We start from the raw sequence: 19084 nt of genomic DNA, 5'->3' as shown, positions 1-19084 counted from the left end.
AGAGAATTAATTAGCATTTAACATCTTGTATGTATGTCCTGTTAATATAATTAGATAAACCCATTTTTAATATAGCTAAACTAGAATGATGCATGTTCTGATGAATTGTATAAATGATAAACAAAACAAAAAATACATATACACACACATATATATAGTGGGGGAAACCAAGGCAGACAAATGTCAAGTTCACATTTTATTGAACTGATTTAATACATTTTTAGGTGGACAGGTCAGGAATTCTCTTACAGTCTGAAATAACCCCCATCCCACCTTTAAAACAAGAGATGACAGTGTTATGAGATTCTTGGCTTATTATCCAACATTAACATCTCTCTTTAGTGGTGTCAGAGGCACAGTCTCTTCAAAAGGGAAAGAAAACAGGTGTTGGTCACACATCACCAAATACTTCCCCACCCAACCCAAATTACAAAGATACCGGTGTGTAGATGCACATTCTCCTTTGCAAGCAACACTTCTTAGTGTCATCCCAAATCTTTAAGGTTCAGTGTGGAGGCTATTTGAATGCTGAGGAAATAAGCGTCTGCGAAGTAAAGTGCTGCTATAGTTCTCTGTTAAATAACCATGACTTGTATTCGGTTGTCATCAGACATTGCGTGCAGTCTATTAATGGTGACTAAAATGAACAGAAGCTCACATAACAGAACATCTTGGGGAGTTTGATAACATGTAAGCCCCTTAAAAAAAAAAGTAAGCAAGCAAGATGCCATCTGCCGCCCCAAATACTGAAAACGAACATTCATCGATGGTTATTCTGAGAATGGCTCACTTAAGTTTTTTTCCTTTCAATTTACAACACTGGAAAACAAAGGAAACACCTCCCAGTCTTTAACAATGGAATAACTGTGATCATAAGAGAGAGATGATTTGTTTTCAGATTTCAAAAAGACATCTTAAAATGTGCAAATACAATGCAGCGAGCCTCGAGAATCAACTAGCCAATCAGAATCCACCATGGAGCCATTTGATCCAGTGAGAATTTGCATAACTGCGAGTTTTTTTCATCTTTTGTTAGTTTTTTTTCCAAAGCCGATTCACAAAGCTGCATTCTGTATCTTCTCCCTAAACAAGGATCAAAGAAAATAAATATATCAAGACACTAAGTGTTCGACCACCATCTCCTTTCAGATAACAAAGTGTCATGTCACTCAGAGAAACACGTTTTATTCCAGACTATCAACATAGGATTGAAAGCATTCGTTTCATTTTAATCACTTTTTTTTGGCAAAACTTCCTATCACACAGGTTTTGTAAACATAACGCTTCCCTTAAGTTGTTGAATCACTAATGATACCGTGAAATAAAGACTTTAACGCATATTTGATCAGTTTCTTCTTCAATTCTCAATTCCAGCAATACCTTTTAATTCAAAATGAAGACAAAAAATATATAATTCTATTCATATTTCATAAATAACTCTGTTCTGAGACTTGTAATAATTAATGAATACATTTGAAATGGATATACAGGTCTGCCTCTGCTCTATGCATTTTCTCAGAAATCAGTAGCACCTTTGCCTTGAAGATGGTACAATCATTTTCTTAAACAGAGCAGGCCCAAATTAAGAACATGTAACATGAGCCAGGTTGATCCCGAAGGATCCGGCTGTTCAAAGAAAAAGAAAAAAAAAATATATATAGCAGCTTTTTTTGGGGGGGGATTTTTATTTTCCGGTTTTTTTTCCTCTTTTTTTTTTTTTTAATATAATTTATATCCAAACCTCCTCTCAGAGCCTCTCTCTACCTGTAGTTTCTGACCCACAATCCTTCCCAAAAATGAACAAAACACTGACAAATTTCACTCGCCACATTCTCTCTCACACACACACACACACAAGCAAACATCGATCACACCTTCCATGAATGTGCGCTGGACCTGCGATCAGGTCATAATAATTTCTCCCCACTGCCCTGGGTGCTTGTAAGTCTCACTGACGCCACATCGATATATGTCTGTATTTATACCTTAAGGCATCATTTGCACTGTGGGTGTGAATACTGATGCTGTTCAAAAGAAAGAAAGGAAAAAAAAAAAACAAAAACAAAAAAAACAGGGCCATTGGGAGAAAGGAAGTCTCAAGGCTTTTGGAAACCCCCTCTTTTATGGCCACTTTTTCACATGTACTGGCTCGATCACCCCTGTGCAAAAGGCTTCAAGAAATACGAGCTTGTAAGGCCCACGGTTTTGCATTGCGAACTTTCTCTTTGCATTCAGAAAGTTGAATTTTTCATTGTTGTCCTTTTTTCTTTTGAAACGTCCTTCAAAAAGAAAGAAAAGGAAAGAATGAAAGGTGTGGGAAAGGATAAATAAAAAGAACATTATATAGATTGATGAAGAAGGCCAGATATGGGAAAACAGGCGAGTGGGGAATCTGTAAATAGAATAAATAAGGAGCTGTTTGATTCCCACACTCATTTAAAGATGGTCCTTCGGATGAAGAGCGCTCTGATTGGCTGAGGGGGGTTGCTTGGTCCCGGGCCCTACAGCCAGGACTGCGCCCTCCGCTGGTCGAAGTCAGCGATGAGCCGTTTGATGTGGGCCAGTTTGTTGTGCAGGTACTCACAGCGCTGTTTTTCTTCATAATAGTTTGGGCTGTGCTGTAAAGTACACATAATGTGTCAATTAAAAGCTTTTTTTTTTTTTGTTATTGTTTACTTGTGGTCTAAAGGACCCAGATGGGTAAGTCATGCACAGTTAAACTTACTTGTTTAATTTTTTTATATTCTTGCAGCACCTGTTCGTGTACTTCCTGTTAGGAAAGACAAGACAAACGCTTACTACTTAGGATACAAAAGTATACATACACATAAATATACGCAGTTCTTTATATAAAGAACAGTAAAGAAAGTTTCAAAATGAAATCCTGTTCTCCTACCTGGTACTCTTTAGTTCCCGGTGCCAGTCGTCTACACTGGGCGTCCAATTTTGTAAAACGACGAGTCACACTCTCTACACGCGCATGAAGGATGCGATACTCATCATATTCTGCATTGAAGTCATCCTTATAGTGCTGCCTCTGATCCATAGATATCACTGCTGTGTACTTACTGCAATAAAACAAGAACAATAAGACTCTAGACAGGTCTCGCATACATACATATACACAAACACACACACATAATTTTACTACATTACTGTATGTGATGAGGGTTTATGCAGAATGACGCACTATAAATGAGTCAAAGTTCACTCACACAATGTAATCAGGCTTTGTTGGGACTGGAACTTCAGTGCTGTTGACAGGCTTGTCTTTGCCAGCTGTAAAGACACACACCATCATGTACAAACATGGAAATCTGTCCTCTCGCAAGCACACGTAACACATGATCTTTGTGTCTTAGGAACAGACCAACCTAAATGTGTTGTTGTGAACTAAAGTTCAAGGGCCAAAGGAAAAATGGATGATAAACCAAGCCTACCATCAGGCTTGATAACAAGCTTAACAAATCTTTCATTCAAAACTGCTGGCATGCATCTAATAATAATTAATAATAATCATTCGATAATGTTAACTCCACAAAATGCATAGGACATAGCAAAACAAACCTTCTTTGTCCGATTCATGGCTGATGTTGGCAGGAATGTGTTTTTGTTCTGCCTCATTCCGGTGTTTCTTCCTGGGCTGTACTTCCTTATCGCAGTGATCCTCCTTGTGATGCTCTCTATTCCTCTTTCGGTCCTTATCCTTATCCCTCTCTCCTTCTCGTTTCTTCTCTTTATCTTTGTGCTTCTTGGACTTCTTGGGCTTTTTGCTGCCACTGCCGTCACGGTTGGCTGTAGGAGATGCGGCAGAGGAAACGCGGTGGCCGCTGCTGGTGGTAGTGGTGGAGGTAATGGTGGTTGTGGAGACGGTACATGTGGAGAAGGAAGAGGGGGACGTTGTGGAGACCGGCTGGCTGGGCGGGCTGGGAGTGTGGCTGCGGGGGGCGTAGCTCTCCGAGGAGTTCCCGCATATAGAGCTCTGGTCCAAGGGCAGGTCCTGAGACCCCCGTCCCTCCGGTGTACTGGGGGAGTTTGAACTGGAGCCTGTGACAGGGGGAGGGTGAAAAGAGGGTCCTGGGCAAGCCGCCGTGGGTGCGGGTTTTTGTCCTCAGTCTCTGAAGAATGACGACCTGAAGAGGAGGGGGGTCCTCGGTTACTGAGATGGGAGATTCGGGGCTTCTTAGACATCAGAGGGTCAATGAAGTCAGTCTCGGGTTGGCGTTTCTGAAAGAAACAAATCATAATTCTTGGGCGTGTAAAGTCATGGATGTGCAAACAGTGGTAATTTTTGCATATGTTGTTTCATACATTATATTTTAAATGCAATAAAAATTATATTCATAAAAAATGTCTATAATTTATTTTAGAATAATGTATTGCTATATTTATATATAAATCACACACTGTATAAAATAATGATAAACAATTAAAATATATTCAATATGTATATATTATTGAAGTCTGTTTCCGCCACTGAATTGAAAATAATCTCATGATTCTTGTTTCCTCACTGTAATTTGAGTCCGTTACCTGCAATTCTGAGAATTTATTTATATTATACAATTTTAAGTAAAGCCAAAAATTATAATACATATTTATTTTTTCCCCAAAAAAAAAAAAAAAAAAGAATATCAATATAAAACTGTAGTATGGGTCTTACCACCGGGGACGTTGGCTCTTTGGTTGGACTGCTGGAAGATACAGACTCTGAATTCAAGCCCAATTTACTGTTAGAGGGGGAAAAATGAACTAATTTAAGCGCTGCCAAATAGTCTTGGGATCTCTTGTACCGGCTCTCAAAAATTATTCATGTTCAATTAAAGAGTCATTCTTTTTTTAATTGCATGTGACCGGTGAGTCTTACCGTGCCAGGATCCTGTCACACTGAACCCGTTCATCCTCCGTGTAGCCCGGCCAGTCCCTGTGGACCTCACGGAAGATAAAGTCCTTCAGCGAATAGGAGTTATCCTTAGGGTTTAGATTGGCCACCTAAAGGAATGCAAATTACTTTATTGATTGCTTTCCATTCTGTGATTAAATACAAGATATAGGACAATAAATTTAAAAAGGACCTCTCTTAATATTTAAATTGAAAAGAAAAGAAAAAAAAAAGAAAGAAAGATGGCTGCTTAAATGGTTTTTACATTTCATTTAATAAGTGGTGCTTGCTAAGGCAAACCTGATTTTGAACAAACACCGAACAAAGCTATTAAACATACATTTATGTTAAATTGAATCATTAGTACTGTTGTAACCATTTTTAATTCAGCAGTCTATATAGTCACTTTATTTTTAATATGATAGGAAGTTGAAAGCACACTTTGAATCCTTGTTTAAGTCGGCATACATAAGAGCAGCAGATACACAAACACTATAAATAGTAATGCAAATGGACAGTTAGGCAAAGGGATATAGTGTTACTTCTTACGTTACAACCCAGTGTGGGGACCGTTTCAGATTCTCAGTCCTTCCTGCATTTCCAAAGAAGGAGAGAAGCTTGTTTCGTACTTCCCTTTTCAAAGCCTGAATTAATGCCTTCTAGACTCCATAGAAAAGCACAACAACCTTGGTATTTCTCCTTTGAAACTAGTGGGGAGAACCGAAATTGCAACTTCTACCCCTTTTGATGACAAAAGCCATTCACATATGACGACTGTCAACAGTATGACCTTAAATTTACTGAAATGAAGTACGCTAGTCTCTCCAGCATGCTCTGTTTGAGGGTGCATGTATGCGTGTAATTACTTTAATAGGTTTAATTTATGGTTGCCTAATTTGCCACGTGCTATACATTCAGCTGAGGTGAATGCAAGTCTTTGTGTTTGGGCTGTTAAACGGTGACTAGCATTAAGTGACACTGTGCATCTGCAATATTGCTGTAGCCTGTGGGCAGATTCCAACTGGGATATGATGCTATCTACGATTCAAGTCTCCGTGACCTATTGTAAACTAATATGTATGATTATGACAGTCTTCAAGTTGCATTTAGATTAATGCCTTTCTAGTCTTAATGAAATCCTGCTCTTTGAACATTAACCTAATATTTTAAATTAGGGTTAAAGTGGAGCGCTTAACATGGAAGTAAATGATGATTTTAGAAGTCTACTGCTAAAACTTGTGTTTTATTATAACATTACACCTGCGGTCAATCCAGCTTAACGGTTGCTTTGATTTTAAAAATAACTGATTGCAGTCCATAATTTCACTCTTACCTGATGTAGTGTAGAGCCCAAAGAGTTGCGGTCTTTCTGGCTGATACCGTCTCTTTGCAGTCTGCCGAGCAACTCTAGTTTCTTGTAAGAGCGCAGGGCTAGAAGGTGAATGACGCGGTCCCGGTATGGCCGTTGTGATACGGGGTTGTTGGTAAGGCACTTGCGGATGGTGTTGGCTGGGTTGAGGGGCGTGGTCTGCTTTCTCTCTGGAACCGGGTCGGGGGCTGATGGGGCAGGTTTACGGTGCTGGACCTTTTTGTCTATACAACATTAACAGAGAGACGGAGAGGTTACAACAGTGATATTTATCACTAAGAAGATTCTTAATGCTTTAATTTGGTATATAATGGCCTGGTTTTACAGACAGGGCCTGGACTAAGTCTGGATTAGGCCATACTGTTCAATTAGGACATTTAAGTAATTTTTATTACTTAGATAAAACATTGCTGGTGTGCATCTTGAGGCTAAACAATGATATTTTAAGGATCAGTCAGTGCAAGTTTATTTCAGGTGAAACATTTTAAATTTATATTTTAGTCTGGGACTAGTCTGAAACCTTGTTTGTGAAACTGGGAGAATACATGGTGGCCTATGTTCACATAGTTTCCCGTTCTATACTGTGTGCAAGATGAGGATTAATGCTATACCAAGTATACAGATGGTGTTAGAATTTCTATTGGCGTCTAATGCAGCCCACAAAACTTCATGCTTGCTTCATTTTTCTCAGAAGGGAATCAACAAATGCAAGACTGAAGTTGCACATTTTAATCTTGCAGAATGAATTTTAACTACTTACTGCTCGAGTATTTTTACAGTATCCAAAAATAAGCATGTGAGCATCAGTCAGACATTGAGTACACTGACACCACATTACGTTGTGTTCATTTTCGTTAAATCTAATATTAGAATCCAATATAATACAAACAAAAGCATGCATTCTTAAAACAATGCTGAAGTGCATACTTCTGAGTTTTAGGTGGCACAGATACGTTCCTCTAACACGAAATCTCTCACAAGTAGTGACAAATAGTGACTCTTTAACCATCCTACTTCCTACATCTTTCTCTTACGAACTCTCCCTTGCTTTGCCCAAACATGTGCTGATGACTGGACGACATCCAGACACAAACTTTCGCTGTCTCACCTCCAACAGGTCAGGTGAAACTCTTACGTCAATGGATAATAAGCTTTGGCCATCACACATGTATGGCACACCGGGAGGAATCAAGGAAGGCAAGATCATTTAAACTCTAGATTATATGACAAATCTGCACCATTTCCAACTTGCTTGTGTCTCTCTGATTAAACAAACAAGTAGAGTGTAACGTGGTTTCCTGACAACCAGCTGCTGAAAAACCTTACACCACAAACCCTCTTTCTTGCACTTCCTTTTGCTGTGTAAAATGCAAACACACCACGATCACTCCTCCCCTGCGGCTTAGCGCCGAGAGATGGAGGGGGGGAGAGGTGAAACTGACTTTTCCAGTTTTCTGATGGTAGCCAGCTGTGGTCCGGAGAATGGGGGCTCCCAGAAGGGAGTGACAGCTGAACAGGTGCTGAGAGACAGGTTTTGTCTGGCAGGGGTGAAATATAATGAGCCGCGTTTGAGTGTTAGTTAAAGTCACTCTAAAAACCCTCAAGGGTTCTCTTTCTTTTCTCTAAATGGTGATACAGTTTTTAAAACATGAGATAAAACAGGTCTCTGGAGTTGCAGCATCATTCCCCACCAGCAGTTTGCAAAAAAATGCTGATTTAATTTAACAACCTAAGCAGGTGACAATAACCAGAAAAATTCAGTCTGTCACTTTCCACGTCTCTATGTGGGGCACGTCTATAATCTCAGAGACATGGGTTGTGCCACGACTTAGCCACATCAGATAAATAGGATGAACTTTTACTTGCTTTTTCTCTTGACCCTAATCCATACTTCACTCTCAGTAAAGCTCCCAATTGGTTTAACGCAGACGTTATGTGATGGTTACAAATGAACTGGCCGAGAGCTGCAGGTCAATGTGAAAAACTGGATGAGATCGGCATGATCGTCTATTTTGATCTAGAAATGAGCAAATTCATGTAAAAATGTGCTATACGCAGGTCTAAATTAGGAAATGAAAGCAGAAACTGAAAAGAAAACCCCATCCTGTCAAGATAATCATCAGATGTATAGAAAGAGTCTTTGAAACAGAAACGTTTAGACTGAAACTCCAACAGGAAATTAAATGGAAATGACAGACTTTTCACACATGAATCTGTTAACCTAGGCTCATTTTTAACTTACTGGTTACTACATTTTTAACTACTTACGTATTAATGGGTACTCTCCAAATACCAGTGAGCAGAATGCGTTTGTGCACACGTTACAGGAGATAAAATACTGTGTATTAATATCAAACCTCTGAACGGTCCTCCGGGTCTGATGAATTTGGTGCTGTTTTTGCTTTTATCCTCCTCTGCTTTGGTCACTCGCTCTTTGGTCACCTGGTAAGAGTCATTGGTGGCACATACAGTGATTTTGTCTTGAATCGTTCCCAGGGAGGATAGATGGGGGACTCCAGAGCTAACGGACACGAAGAGTGGTTATAAATCAGAAAATAAATCATTTTGACACACAAGAAACTTGCTCAGCCCTTACCTAGACATGCACTGGTGGATACACTCAAAGCTTCCTTGAGGATTGTCTTTGCCATAGTTGGACAGGTAAAAGTCGAAGTTATGACAGCCATTGGAAGCGTCTGTCATTGGGATTTTAATGCGCTGAAAGGGCAGAGATAAAACAAAATGTAATTATTTAAGTATTAATAGGAAGAATCAAATATAAGTACTAATTTCAGCTTAATGAAACAAGCAAGCTACCAAGGTATTTGAGTGGTGTCAAACTTTATATTTTAAAGAAATAAACTTCCTTTAAAAAACTGTTTGATTAATACAAGTTGAAATAAAACCAAAATATTAGATTTAAAGTAATTATTTATTAGATTTTATAAATAGATCAAAGTGAAAAAAAAAACATTGCTAAATCTCCCAATAATTTAAAAATTAATTTTGCGTGTTTAGGAATACTAGCTTAGCAAGATGCTAATGCCAATCTCCAATAGAATCATCCGTTAACTGTGCAGTTCTCATGAAGAGTGAGATTTGCGATGCGCTTGACTGACAGTTAAGGGAGCAGCCGCCCATGTAGAAAATTCGAAAATGATTCACCTACGATCATCCATCGCTGTTGACAGATGAAGATAGCTATATAGCAGCTCACTAGATTCTGAAAGACTCATTGTGTCAGCTCAGTCAGAGCCTTGTAATAACATGTCGACTGCAGCAAACAGACACTAGTTTGCGCACTATGTCTTTAGAGACAGTATTCAAGAGCGTAAAACCGGAACCCTACTCTCCGACCTAGTATTTATAGTCGTCTGAAGAAAGCTACAGCGTGGTGCGCAGGGTCAGAGGTTAAACAGGCGCTTTCACAGTGGAAAAGTGAGACGCCGCCCAATAAAACCGCAGAGTCCTGAGGGCTCTCTATTAAGACACCAGGTTTGCAATTATAGAGTGCTTTGATGAGTACCGCCCACACTTCAACCAGTGAAGATACTCATTCGGATGCTGTAAACTCATTACCAGGCAATGCTAAAGTCAACTTACCCCTTGGAGACCCTGAAAACGTATCGTCGCCTGTGATGACGGTGCATTCTGGAAAAGATGAAAATATTAAAAATGTTAATAGCAAAAAAGTAACTTCATCCACTAAAACATCAAATATAAATCAGCCTAATTGACCTCTAACCTCTAATGTAACTAAAAAAACAATTAAAAACGGTAGATTAGAGCAACTATAATGGCATACTATTTCTTTGCATACTATTTACAGAATACCAGAAGGGCCTCAAATGTGCAGTTTATAACCAGACCAGTTTCTAAGGAACGCTGTGTCTCAATGCAATATAGTCAACTTCACCTTGGAAATGGATCACTACCAGCCTTGATTTTATACAGTACATATGGAGAAGAAACACCTCAATGGCAAAAATGTCCCAATTTACAATAATTCATCACACACACAGGTCCAAACCCTTAACTTCCCTGCAACCATACACCTTCAGTTATATTCAAATACTGCCCACAGCCTCCTCCATCTGCAAAGGCTTGTTTAACCAGATAAGTTTCACAAGCCCCCACCCCCAAACACTTGCACACAGACTGGATCAGATCACGTTACACAGGAGTACGAAGAACTACAGTGAAGCCTAAACCAGTGGTTCCCAATTCTCAAAAACAGGTTGAACATCTGTTACACAATGCTAAACGCAAACAACAAAATATAACTTTAAATATAATCATGCATGGAAGAGTAACCACCAGTCATTACATTAAGTTAACAAATCTGCATGTTGTTGCACAATAAGGTTCATTGTACTTTTAATACAATTCAACACCTTTGTGGTTGAGTCCACAGTGTTCAGCAGAAAAAAAAAACTACATAAACCAGCCTTCCTTAGTGAAACAAACTAACAAACAAGAAGTATCTACAGACACACTTTAGCAATTAAGATCTATTATCAGCATTTAGAGCCATGCAAAAGATAAGGAATGGCTCGAGGATCATCGCTGAGGTTCACACATTCCCTGTCTTTGCCCTGACTGTCTTGTCCCATTGCCGAAAGATGAATAATGATTAACCACAAACTCGGCTGAGAACGGTAGCTGTAAGACAAACAGATTTGGAACATGACAACATGTGGCACTGTAAATAAAAAATACAGAACATTATGAAAACTTCTAGAACAGTTATTACGCCAAAGCTAAGGCAGGTATGGTACGGATGAATTACCAAGTAATCCCTAACTACTATCCGATTAATATAGGAGGACGCTAAGCCCTGCAGGATATGATCACCACATTCCTTACACCAACGTGACACTTAATGCACAACCCGATTGTAATGTAACCTTCTGCAGCTCTTTAATATGTTGGCAAAACATTTTTTGAATGCTTCCATGCTAGATAATGTCAACTGAACGGAATGTGCTTTGCATTAACAACAAACTATTAAAAACAGCTTTGTTCATTGAAATAAAGTTAAATCTGTTAAATTGAAAAAATAAAATGGTATATATTAGATTAAAAAAAAAAAGTTTAATTTAAGGTTGTAAAATCAATAAAAAAAAAAAAAAAGCTCTAAATACCAAAATATGAAAAAATAAATTCACGAGCCCATGAAATTACTAAACCAAAAAATAAATAAATAAATAAAAAATAAAAACTATATAATTGTGCTATCAATGGAATGACATGTGCTTTGTTAGTGAGCTCCGAGCTTAAGATTCGTTCATCTGGCCTCCCCGATGGTGTGTTGTAACACTGAGTGTCAACCAAACAGCAAGTCCTAATCAACAAAGGCAAACAGTGCCAGTCAAAAGCAGCCAGGAACTTGATGGATTACCAAGCTAAATTTAGTTTCAAACTGGCTTCAAGGTTCAACTTAACTCTTTTAAAGAAATTCAAAACAAAATGTGTTGACTTTAACTTTACAGGTGACCCGAATTAGATGAATGGGGTGAATGTCCAGTCATCTACAACCCAGGAGCAAATCTTGGGCCTACTATGATTTGGCCTTTCGGGATCAAATTAACCATCTCTATGAACCCAGTGCATAGTTTTTTTCTCTCTCTCCTTTTTTTTCTTTTTTACAACGAGCCAGCTGTAGCTTTAAGTCAAACACTGCCTCGTAAGCACTTTGAGCAGTGTAGAGCTTTAAAAAAATCCAGACAATGCAGCTCTTCATTGAAGCTGCCTGATTTCTCCTAGTAAGCCAATAGAAACTCTTTCAGCCTTTCGAAATGATAGAAATGCCCAGAAGGGTTTTTTTGTTTTGTTTTATCAATTTCCTTATCTTTGTCATATGTTCATAACACTATCAAATCTAACTCTCACATTATACTACTACTTACTTTGGATGATCTAAATAGACATGATAAGCAAACCCTGTGGTCAGACCTAAAATATTTACCAAAATTACATGGTAGAAAGATGATTTGTGCACTATTAACTGTATAGTAAAGGGTTTCCCCACTTAGTCACCATGCCACACATACAAAAAAAAAAAAATCTCCTTTATGAAACAGAATTCACTTCTAAAGACGTTTAAGATAAATATGAATGCCTAGTACATGATAAACGAAAACTATAGCATCAAACGACACAAACAGTTTTAATAAAACACATTAAACTCCTCAGGTGTGCGTGTATGAGTCTTCATAGCTAACTAGCTAGCCAAGCAACCATATTTAGACATTAATTAGGCAAACTTAGAAGCTTAGATGTCTTATTGTGATTTTAAACCATGTTTATTTGGACTAAGAGCCGTGAACGTTAGAAAAACAGCAAAAATATCGCTACATTCGTGAACTTAATCACTGTTGGAGGACTGCCAGCTAGTAACATTAGCCATGCTATCTGCTAGCTCACCAAACTTTAATTTTCGTCAATTCCCAAGACTTTTTCGCTTGTAACACTAAACATTCACTCTAAAGAGACTGTAAACTTCATAAAATCATCAAATGGTCGAAATGACAGACATCTGGATCGTAGCTTTTGGCTTGTAAAGAAAGTTTTTTTTCTAACCGTTAGCATCGTAGCTTATCATTCGAGGATAAAACCCAATAAAACATAAAACTAACAAACTAATTTTACATTTAATCCATTAACATACCCCATTTCAATCAGTGAGACCTCATAGATGTATTAACATTTACTGAATGTGGTTTGTGGAGCTGAAATTACATGCAAAGAGTTCATAGCTGATAATGGTGTGTTGGCATTATGTTCACTCCCTAGAGTCTTTTTTCTTTATTAAAAACCGTTTTCAAATCAGATATACAAGGGCAACAGCCAAATGAAAACGTTTATTAACTTTTTAAGAGACGTTGCATGGTTTAAAAGGAAATAAAATATTTTTTTACATATATATCTAATGCCTTTTCGGGCGAGCAAGCTACCGCTCTCCCTTTCCGTTCATGAAACTGTAGGTTTCCCAGCACTCACCTTACAGTTTTGGTAGTTTTCCAGCGCTTTAAAGGCTGTTTCTGTCAGTTTGACATGTAAAACTGATATTTTATCGCTTTTGCGGCCACAGTTGAGTCCATATGTGCCATCCTCGCAGAGAGCTGCCATCATCTTCACCAGCCCTCCACCATAGTCCCTCTGACATACGTGCAAACTCTCTCTCTAATGCGGACAGAGGGAGGGACCTTAGCAAAAGTAAGTCCCTTTCTGCTCTGTGCCGTTTCAAAGTTAACTAGTTGGCTCTTTTTATTCTATAACACTTTAGGCTAAACGCTTTCATTACTACTTTTCCTTATAATTTTATCTATGCTTGCTCTCATGGTTAACAAGCATTGCATAGTGTTTGTATGTTAATCGATTTATGCTCGTTTATGGCTGTTATTTCCTCTAAGCTTTTTATTGCTAAATTATGCTAAACAATTATGGGTAGACAAATCTGTTGATATTTGGCTATTTTGAGATGAACTATGGGACAATAACAATTTCTAAATTAGCCATCACTAATTTAGTCCTACAATAAGAAATGATATCTATTGTGTGTGCAAGAGTTCATATATATATATATATATATATATATATATATATATATATATATATATATATATATATATATATATATATATATATATATATATATATAATTATTAGACCTCATTTGGAAAAACAGATAACATTCCAATTAAACTCATTCAAAATCCAGTTGGAATATTTTGTATTTTGGGGATATATATACTGCATATATATGTATGTATATGTGTGATAAATCTGTTAAACATTTTTATATTTTAAAATGACACATAATTTTTATATTTATAGACATATTCATCTTTGATATGCTGATATTTGGCTTAATTACGGATAATTATGGATAACCTTTTTTTCGTAAAGTAAATATTCAGTAGTAAATATTTGTTTAATTTCAGCTTTTTTACATATATATCATACAGTTTATATTGGCATTACATTGTGCTTTCTAGATACTGGGATAACAAACTATTTTTCATGATTAAAATGAGTTTAGAGGCCAAGTGGATTTGTTTGCTTTTATTTCTGCATGCACCCTTCCTGTAATTTAAAGGATTATTAAACACAAAAACAAACAAATTACACAAATTAGTAGTATACTGTTTTAGGAGTGTTTTCTCCACCGTTGCTAAGATCAGAGTCAGATTTGGTTTGCCGCTCCCTCTTTACCACAGTGCTCCTTAAAAAACACTGGTATATAGGTGTCAGACAAGTGTTTGGCCTGCCTTCAGGTGTATTATTGTACATGTCTCACTGTTTGTAAGCGGTGACAGACTGCAGTAATCAGCCAGTTGCATCAGGGTCATCCTGAGTCACATTCGGTCCGTGGTTACATCACTCATGCACGGTAATCAGCAGGAACAAGTTAAACAAGGAACAACAGTTTTCCAGACATGATTGATAGACTGAGTATTTTCACATGTAGGTGTGACAAACCATTGAACTTTTTATAATCCAGCAAACAAACCGAGCCTAATCGAAAACGAGTCCCCTCTGATCTGAACGTATTGATCATCTAGACTGCACTGGGCCAAAGTGTCAGCCGAGAAGGTCAACCGTTTTTTCTTAAGCCTGGCTCATTGTAAAACTGGTTTGAAGGCTTCTGGCTATTTCCCCCCAGCTTTCACACCTGCTGTGCCTTACAGAGTCACACTCTGGGACGGAGTGATTATGCAGAGTGTTTTGGTGTGGTGCGGTAGTTTTAGGCTGGGTGCAGGGAAGCCGCTGTGAATCCTTGAGATTAGGCCTGCATAAAAAAGCCTGCCACACCCTTGATTAAAAACTAGTTTATTTAGTGTTTAAAATCGGCCCCGCAATGCATGCCGGTTCAGAAGGCTTCACAGACACAGTAATGGGATTATATGAGATGCATTTGTAAAGGAACACTCTTAGTGATTTTTAGCTGAATAGCATGAGTATTAATTAAGTGGGTGTTAATTAGTTTCTCATCATGCTGATGCATCTGTCGGTGGCACAATGGCTGAGGAGTGCACATTAAATTCACCGCATCTGATTACATTTCCTCTGATTTCCATGGCATTGTTGACAGCGCAGGGTGTTGTCTTGGCTGAATCCTGCACGACTGGGCTGCTTTTTCATGAAGCTGTTTTTCATCATGGTGTTCTGAAACTCAATAAAGAAGCATTAAAACAATTAATTTGGTCACCTCTGATTAACTTGGTGACTTGGTAGAGATTCTAATGTAGCAAAAACAAAGACATGTCATGACACGTTATATATCTAATATATATATATATATATATATATATATATATATATATATATATATATATATATATATATATATATATATATATATAAATCATGTTTTTGTGTTAGTTGATTCTAAAATGAAACATAAACCTTTGCAAATGCAAACTCTGAACAAGCTTCCTATAATACTTTTTTTCTCTGCTTGTGATTATCAACAGCTATTTAACATTGTTTAAATGGTTGTGAGTGTGTGTGCAGTCACTTAAACTGTTTCTGCTTTCTTTAGCTGCCTGGCATTAGATTACAGACCGAGATTGTGGATCTTTTGACCTTAGTACTCCATGTGGGACCAAAACACATGTCTGTGTGCAGTAGCAGAGACCAAAAAATGTGAGACAAACGCACCTGGTTTACAAAAAAAAGACTATGGAGAGTTAAAAAAGGTCACAATCATTAAATAAATGAATGCTACAGGTTAAATAGAAACAAACTAAAGCTCTGTTTTCTTCAAAAGCAAAGACATAAAGCTAAATTTATGTTAACACTATAGTTAACTCATTTAATGAGTTTTACTACAAGAGTAGTGTGAAACTAAAGTAGGATAGTGTTTACACAGAGCAAACTCCACCCACTTGCTCACCAATGGATCCTCTGCAGTGAATGGGTCCCGTCAGAATAAGAGTCCAAACAGCTGATAAAAACATCACAATAATCCACAAGCACACTCCAATCAGTTAACATCTGATTGTGAAAGTGTAAAACTGCATGTTTGTAACAAACCAATGACATGATTAAGGCATGTTGTACTTCAAACCATCGCTTCTGCCCAATATGTTTTCTCCAATGAAAAAGTCCATCTGCTGTTGTCTTGCCATAATTGTTTAGACACATTTTTGTTTATTTATATCAGATATTTATTATTTTAATCACTCAGAACTCGTTTTGAGAACCACTGCTTTGATCAACCTGGTATTATTAAAAATATGCACTTTTTTGTGCAACAACGACTGTTGCCGCAGTTCGAACGAAGATTATACAATTAAAAAAAGAGACTTTGGTAACAAAGCTAAAACACAGGTTCAGTACGTGAACCATGGCACATTTTATTACATTGATATAGGTATATATTGCAGCTGTTCAGAATTGCTCTATCATGTTGGAAATAGGCCCTACACCAAATCCAACCATTGACCTCTGTGACAGTGTTAACATTTCAACTTCCTTTTACACAGATTTGAACTGTTTTGTTAAACCATATTTACATGGGATTTGACCTGAAGCTCTTCACCTCTCAAGCACATCTCAGCACTCCATGAGCCACCAAAACAAACCAACCGTCTATGAAAACCAATAGATATGTGTGATGCAAACATTCAAAAGCATCCGTTTGTCAAATCTCCCAGGATATGAATATTGTTTTAAAGTCATAACATGATAGTCTTCAAGTAATTATGCGAAAATTACTCTTTATTAGTCGAAACTGACTTTTACTGCCTCTAGTGTTCATTTCTTTCGGAAACTGACATTTTATGTCTCACTAAAAATGCACCAAGGTACATTTATACCATGAGACCAGGTAAGCCTTGATGGTTGAAAGTCAGTGATGCCTAGAACCATCAAGCAACCGTACAGATATGCTCTTTACAATAATTCATTGCTCTGTCAACACAGCAAGTGCCATGCGAGGACACACAGAGTACTCCATGTCAGAACAGTCTGTCTCTCAGGAAGTACATGACGGGTTGTTTAAGTATACAGGTGATGCTGTTGTCCCGCTGTCAGTTCCTCTCCTTCATTTCCGGAATTTTAAGGCCTAGAAACTGCAAGGTCTGTTAATGTTTGACCATCATCTGGAAATACAAGTGGCACCAGCTGTATTGGTCCTTATCACGTGGAAACAGTTATATATGAGCCGTATCTCTCAACAGACACTGATGGTGTGGCAACTCTCATGTTTCCAAACTCTCATGTTTCTCTTTTTTTACGCAAGTAGGAGTAGAAGATGTTTATGAATGGCTTTTAAATGCACATGCATTTTATCAAATAAAAATTGCATTTAAAAAATTCTTTGAGGCAACAAACAGCAGATATGAATAGAATATGATTCCCAAAATGTATTTCTGATATAAGAAACGCTATAAAAAAAAAAAAAACAACTATAAAAAAATAGTTAAAATGAAATAGCATTATCCTAAAAGGAGTTTATATAATACTGTGGTCCCTACTTCTACAAAAAATAAATAAATGAGTAAATTTATAAAAAATATTATACCTCTGTATAACACCCACAGTGTTATAAATTATAAAAAGTTTATTATTTTCTTTTATTTTGTTTAGCTTTTAGCTTTTTTGTATATAGCTTTGATTAAATTAAACTATATGCATAAATAGTGTCTACTTAATACTGTACTCTATTTTATAAAATAAATAGTATAATATTGCGGTCCACCCTTCAATAAAATGAACTAAAATAATCCATATAATAATATGATCCCTCCATCAATATTTGTAAACTTTTCACTCAACGAACTGCTCAGTCCCTTTTCCACACGATCCAATCATTCTTGTGATCTTTTTGACAAGCAAATTAAAAGTGAGCTCTGTCAAGCATTTTTCTAGCAAAATTATTCTTGAGGTTTTGCGGAAAAAAAAAGTCAACAGGTAATTGAGATGTATGAGAGAAATACTCGTTTTAAGGCCATCAACTCCCTGGTATGTTGTCGTGGAGCTGCATAATCTTGCAAATCCAGTCTCAGCACATTTTCCTAACTTTTTTCATAACACCTTTCACTTCACCTCAGGCTGAGCGGAATTACCAAACGGAACACCACAACATTCTGATGATTCCAGAAAAAAATGCAAAATGCTTCCTTTGAATGCAAAGAAGAAGATGAGATTTACAGTGAAAGAGAGAAAGATTTCATTGGCCTCCCTCGTTCATTTCGGCCCTCTTATCTCTCATCCCCAGCAAGTCTCTTTATTCTCACCTGTTCCATCAGTTTTAATACAATGTTTTCTTTTCATTTTCCAACTCTTAACGCTACCTTTCCTGCTCTTTATTTTCTGTCCTCGCTGCTGCTTCTCTCACACAGTATCTCTGCTTCTTTCTCATCATCTGACTGGTGGAATCTGTTTCTCTGGCTCTCGCCCAAAGCAGCCAGATTTGGAGGGGATCCGGATAGAATAAACTCCAGGAGGACAGTTGATTCCAGTGAAGAACAAAAGAAAACGAGAGAAATGAAGATAGAGAGAGAGAGAGAGAGAGAGAGAGAGAGAGAGAGAGAGAGAGTAATTGTAACCTGTTCCTCAGCAGAATTTTAACAAAAATAGAATATGTTAATGTAATGCATATAAAACTTCATTTCTTAACTTGGTACAACATGTTGCTTGCTAAAATGTTGTCAAAATACATTGCTGCTTTAAAAAGCTGTTAATAGATGCTATATATTTTAATACATATAAAAATAAATAAATATTTTCTCATATTTATGTAGAAAACAATATACTGTAGATATGCATGCATTTTATGCTTCGTCTACCATAATATAATGAAACATCTGCAATTTATGTTG

General features: G+C 37.3%; 1 protein-coding gene across 1 annotated transcript; it reads right to left on the bottom strand.

The window, feature by feature from the left end:
- Positions 1–183: 183 nt before the first annotated feature.
- ell2 (elongation factor for RNA polymerase II 2) lies at positions 184–13443 on the bottom strand. Its single transcript, XM_043221532.1, is given in 13 exon segments — positions 184–2618; positions 2726–2770; positions 2897–3068; positions 3216–3279; positions 3568–4107; positions 4110–4227; positions 4664–4730; positions 4868–4992; positions 6216–6475; positions 8609–8772; positions 8848–8969; positions 9855–9902; positions 13254–13443. Coding segments are annotated over 13 exon segments (1974 nt in total). The 5' UTR covers positions 13386–13443; the 3' UTR covers positions 184–2501.
- Between the last annotated feature and the right edge of the window lie 5641 nt (positions 13444–19084).

Source organism: Puntigrus tetrazona, chromosome 21 (assembly GCF_018831695.1).
Source record: "Puntigrus tetrazona isolate hp1 chromosome 21, ASM1883169v1, whole genome shotgun sequence".
Taxonomy (NCBI): domain Eukaryota; kingdom Metazoa; phylum Chordata; class Actinopteri; order Cypriniformes; family Cyprinidae; genus Puntigrus; species Puntigrus tetrazona.
The sequence above is the reverse complement of the archived record's forward strand: the minus strand, read 5'-3'. Positions and strand labels throughout refer to the sequence as shown.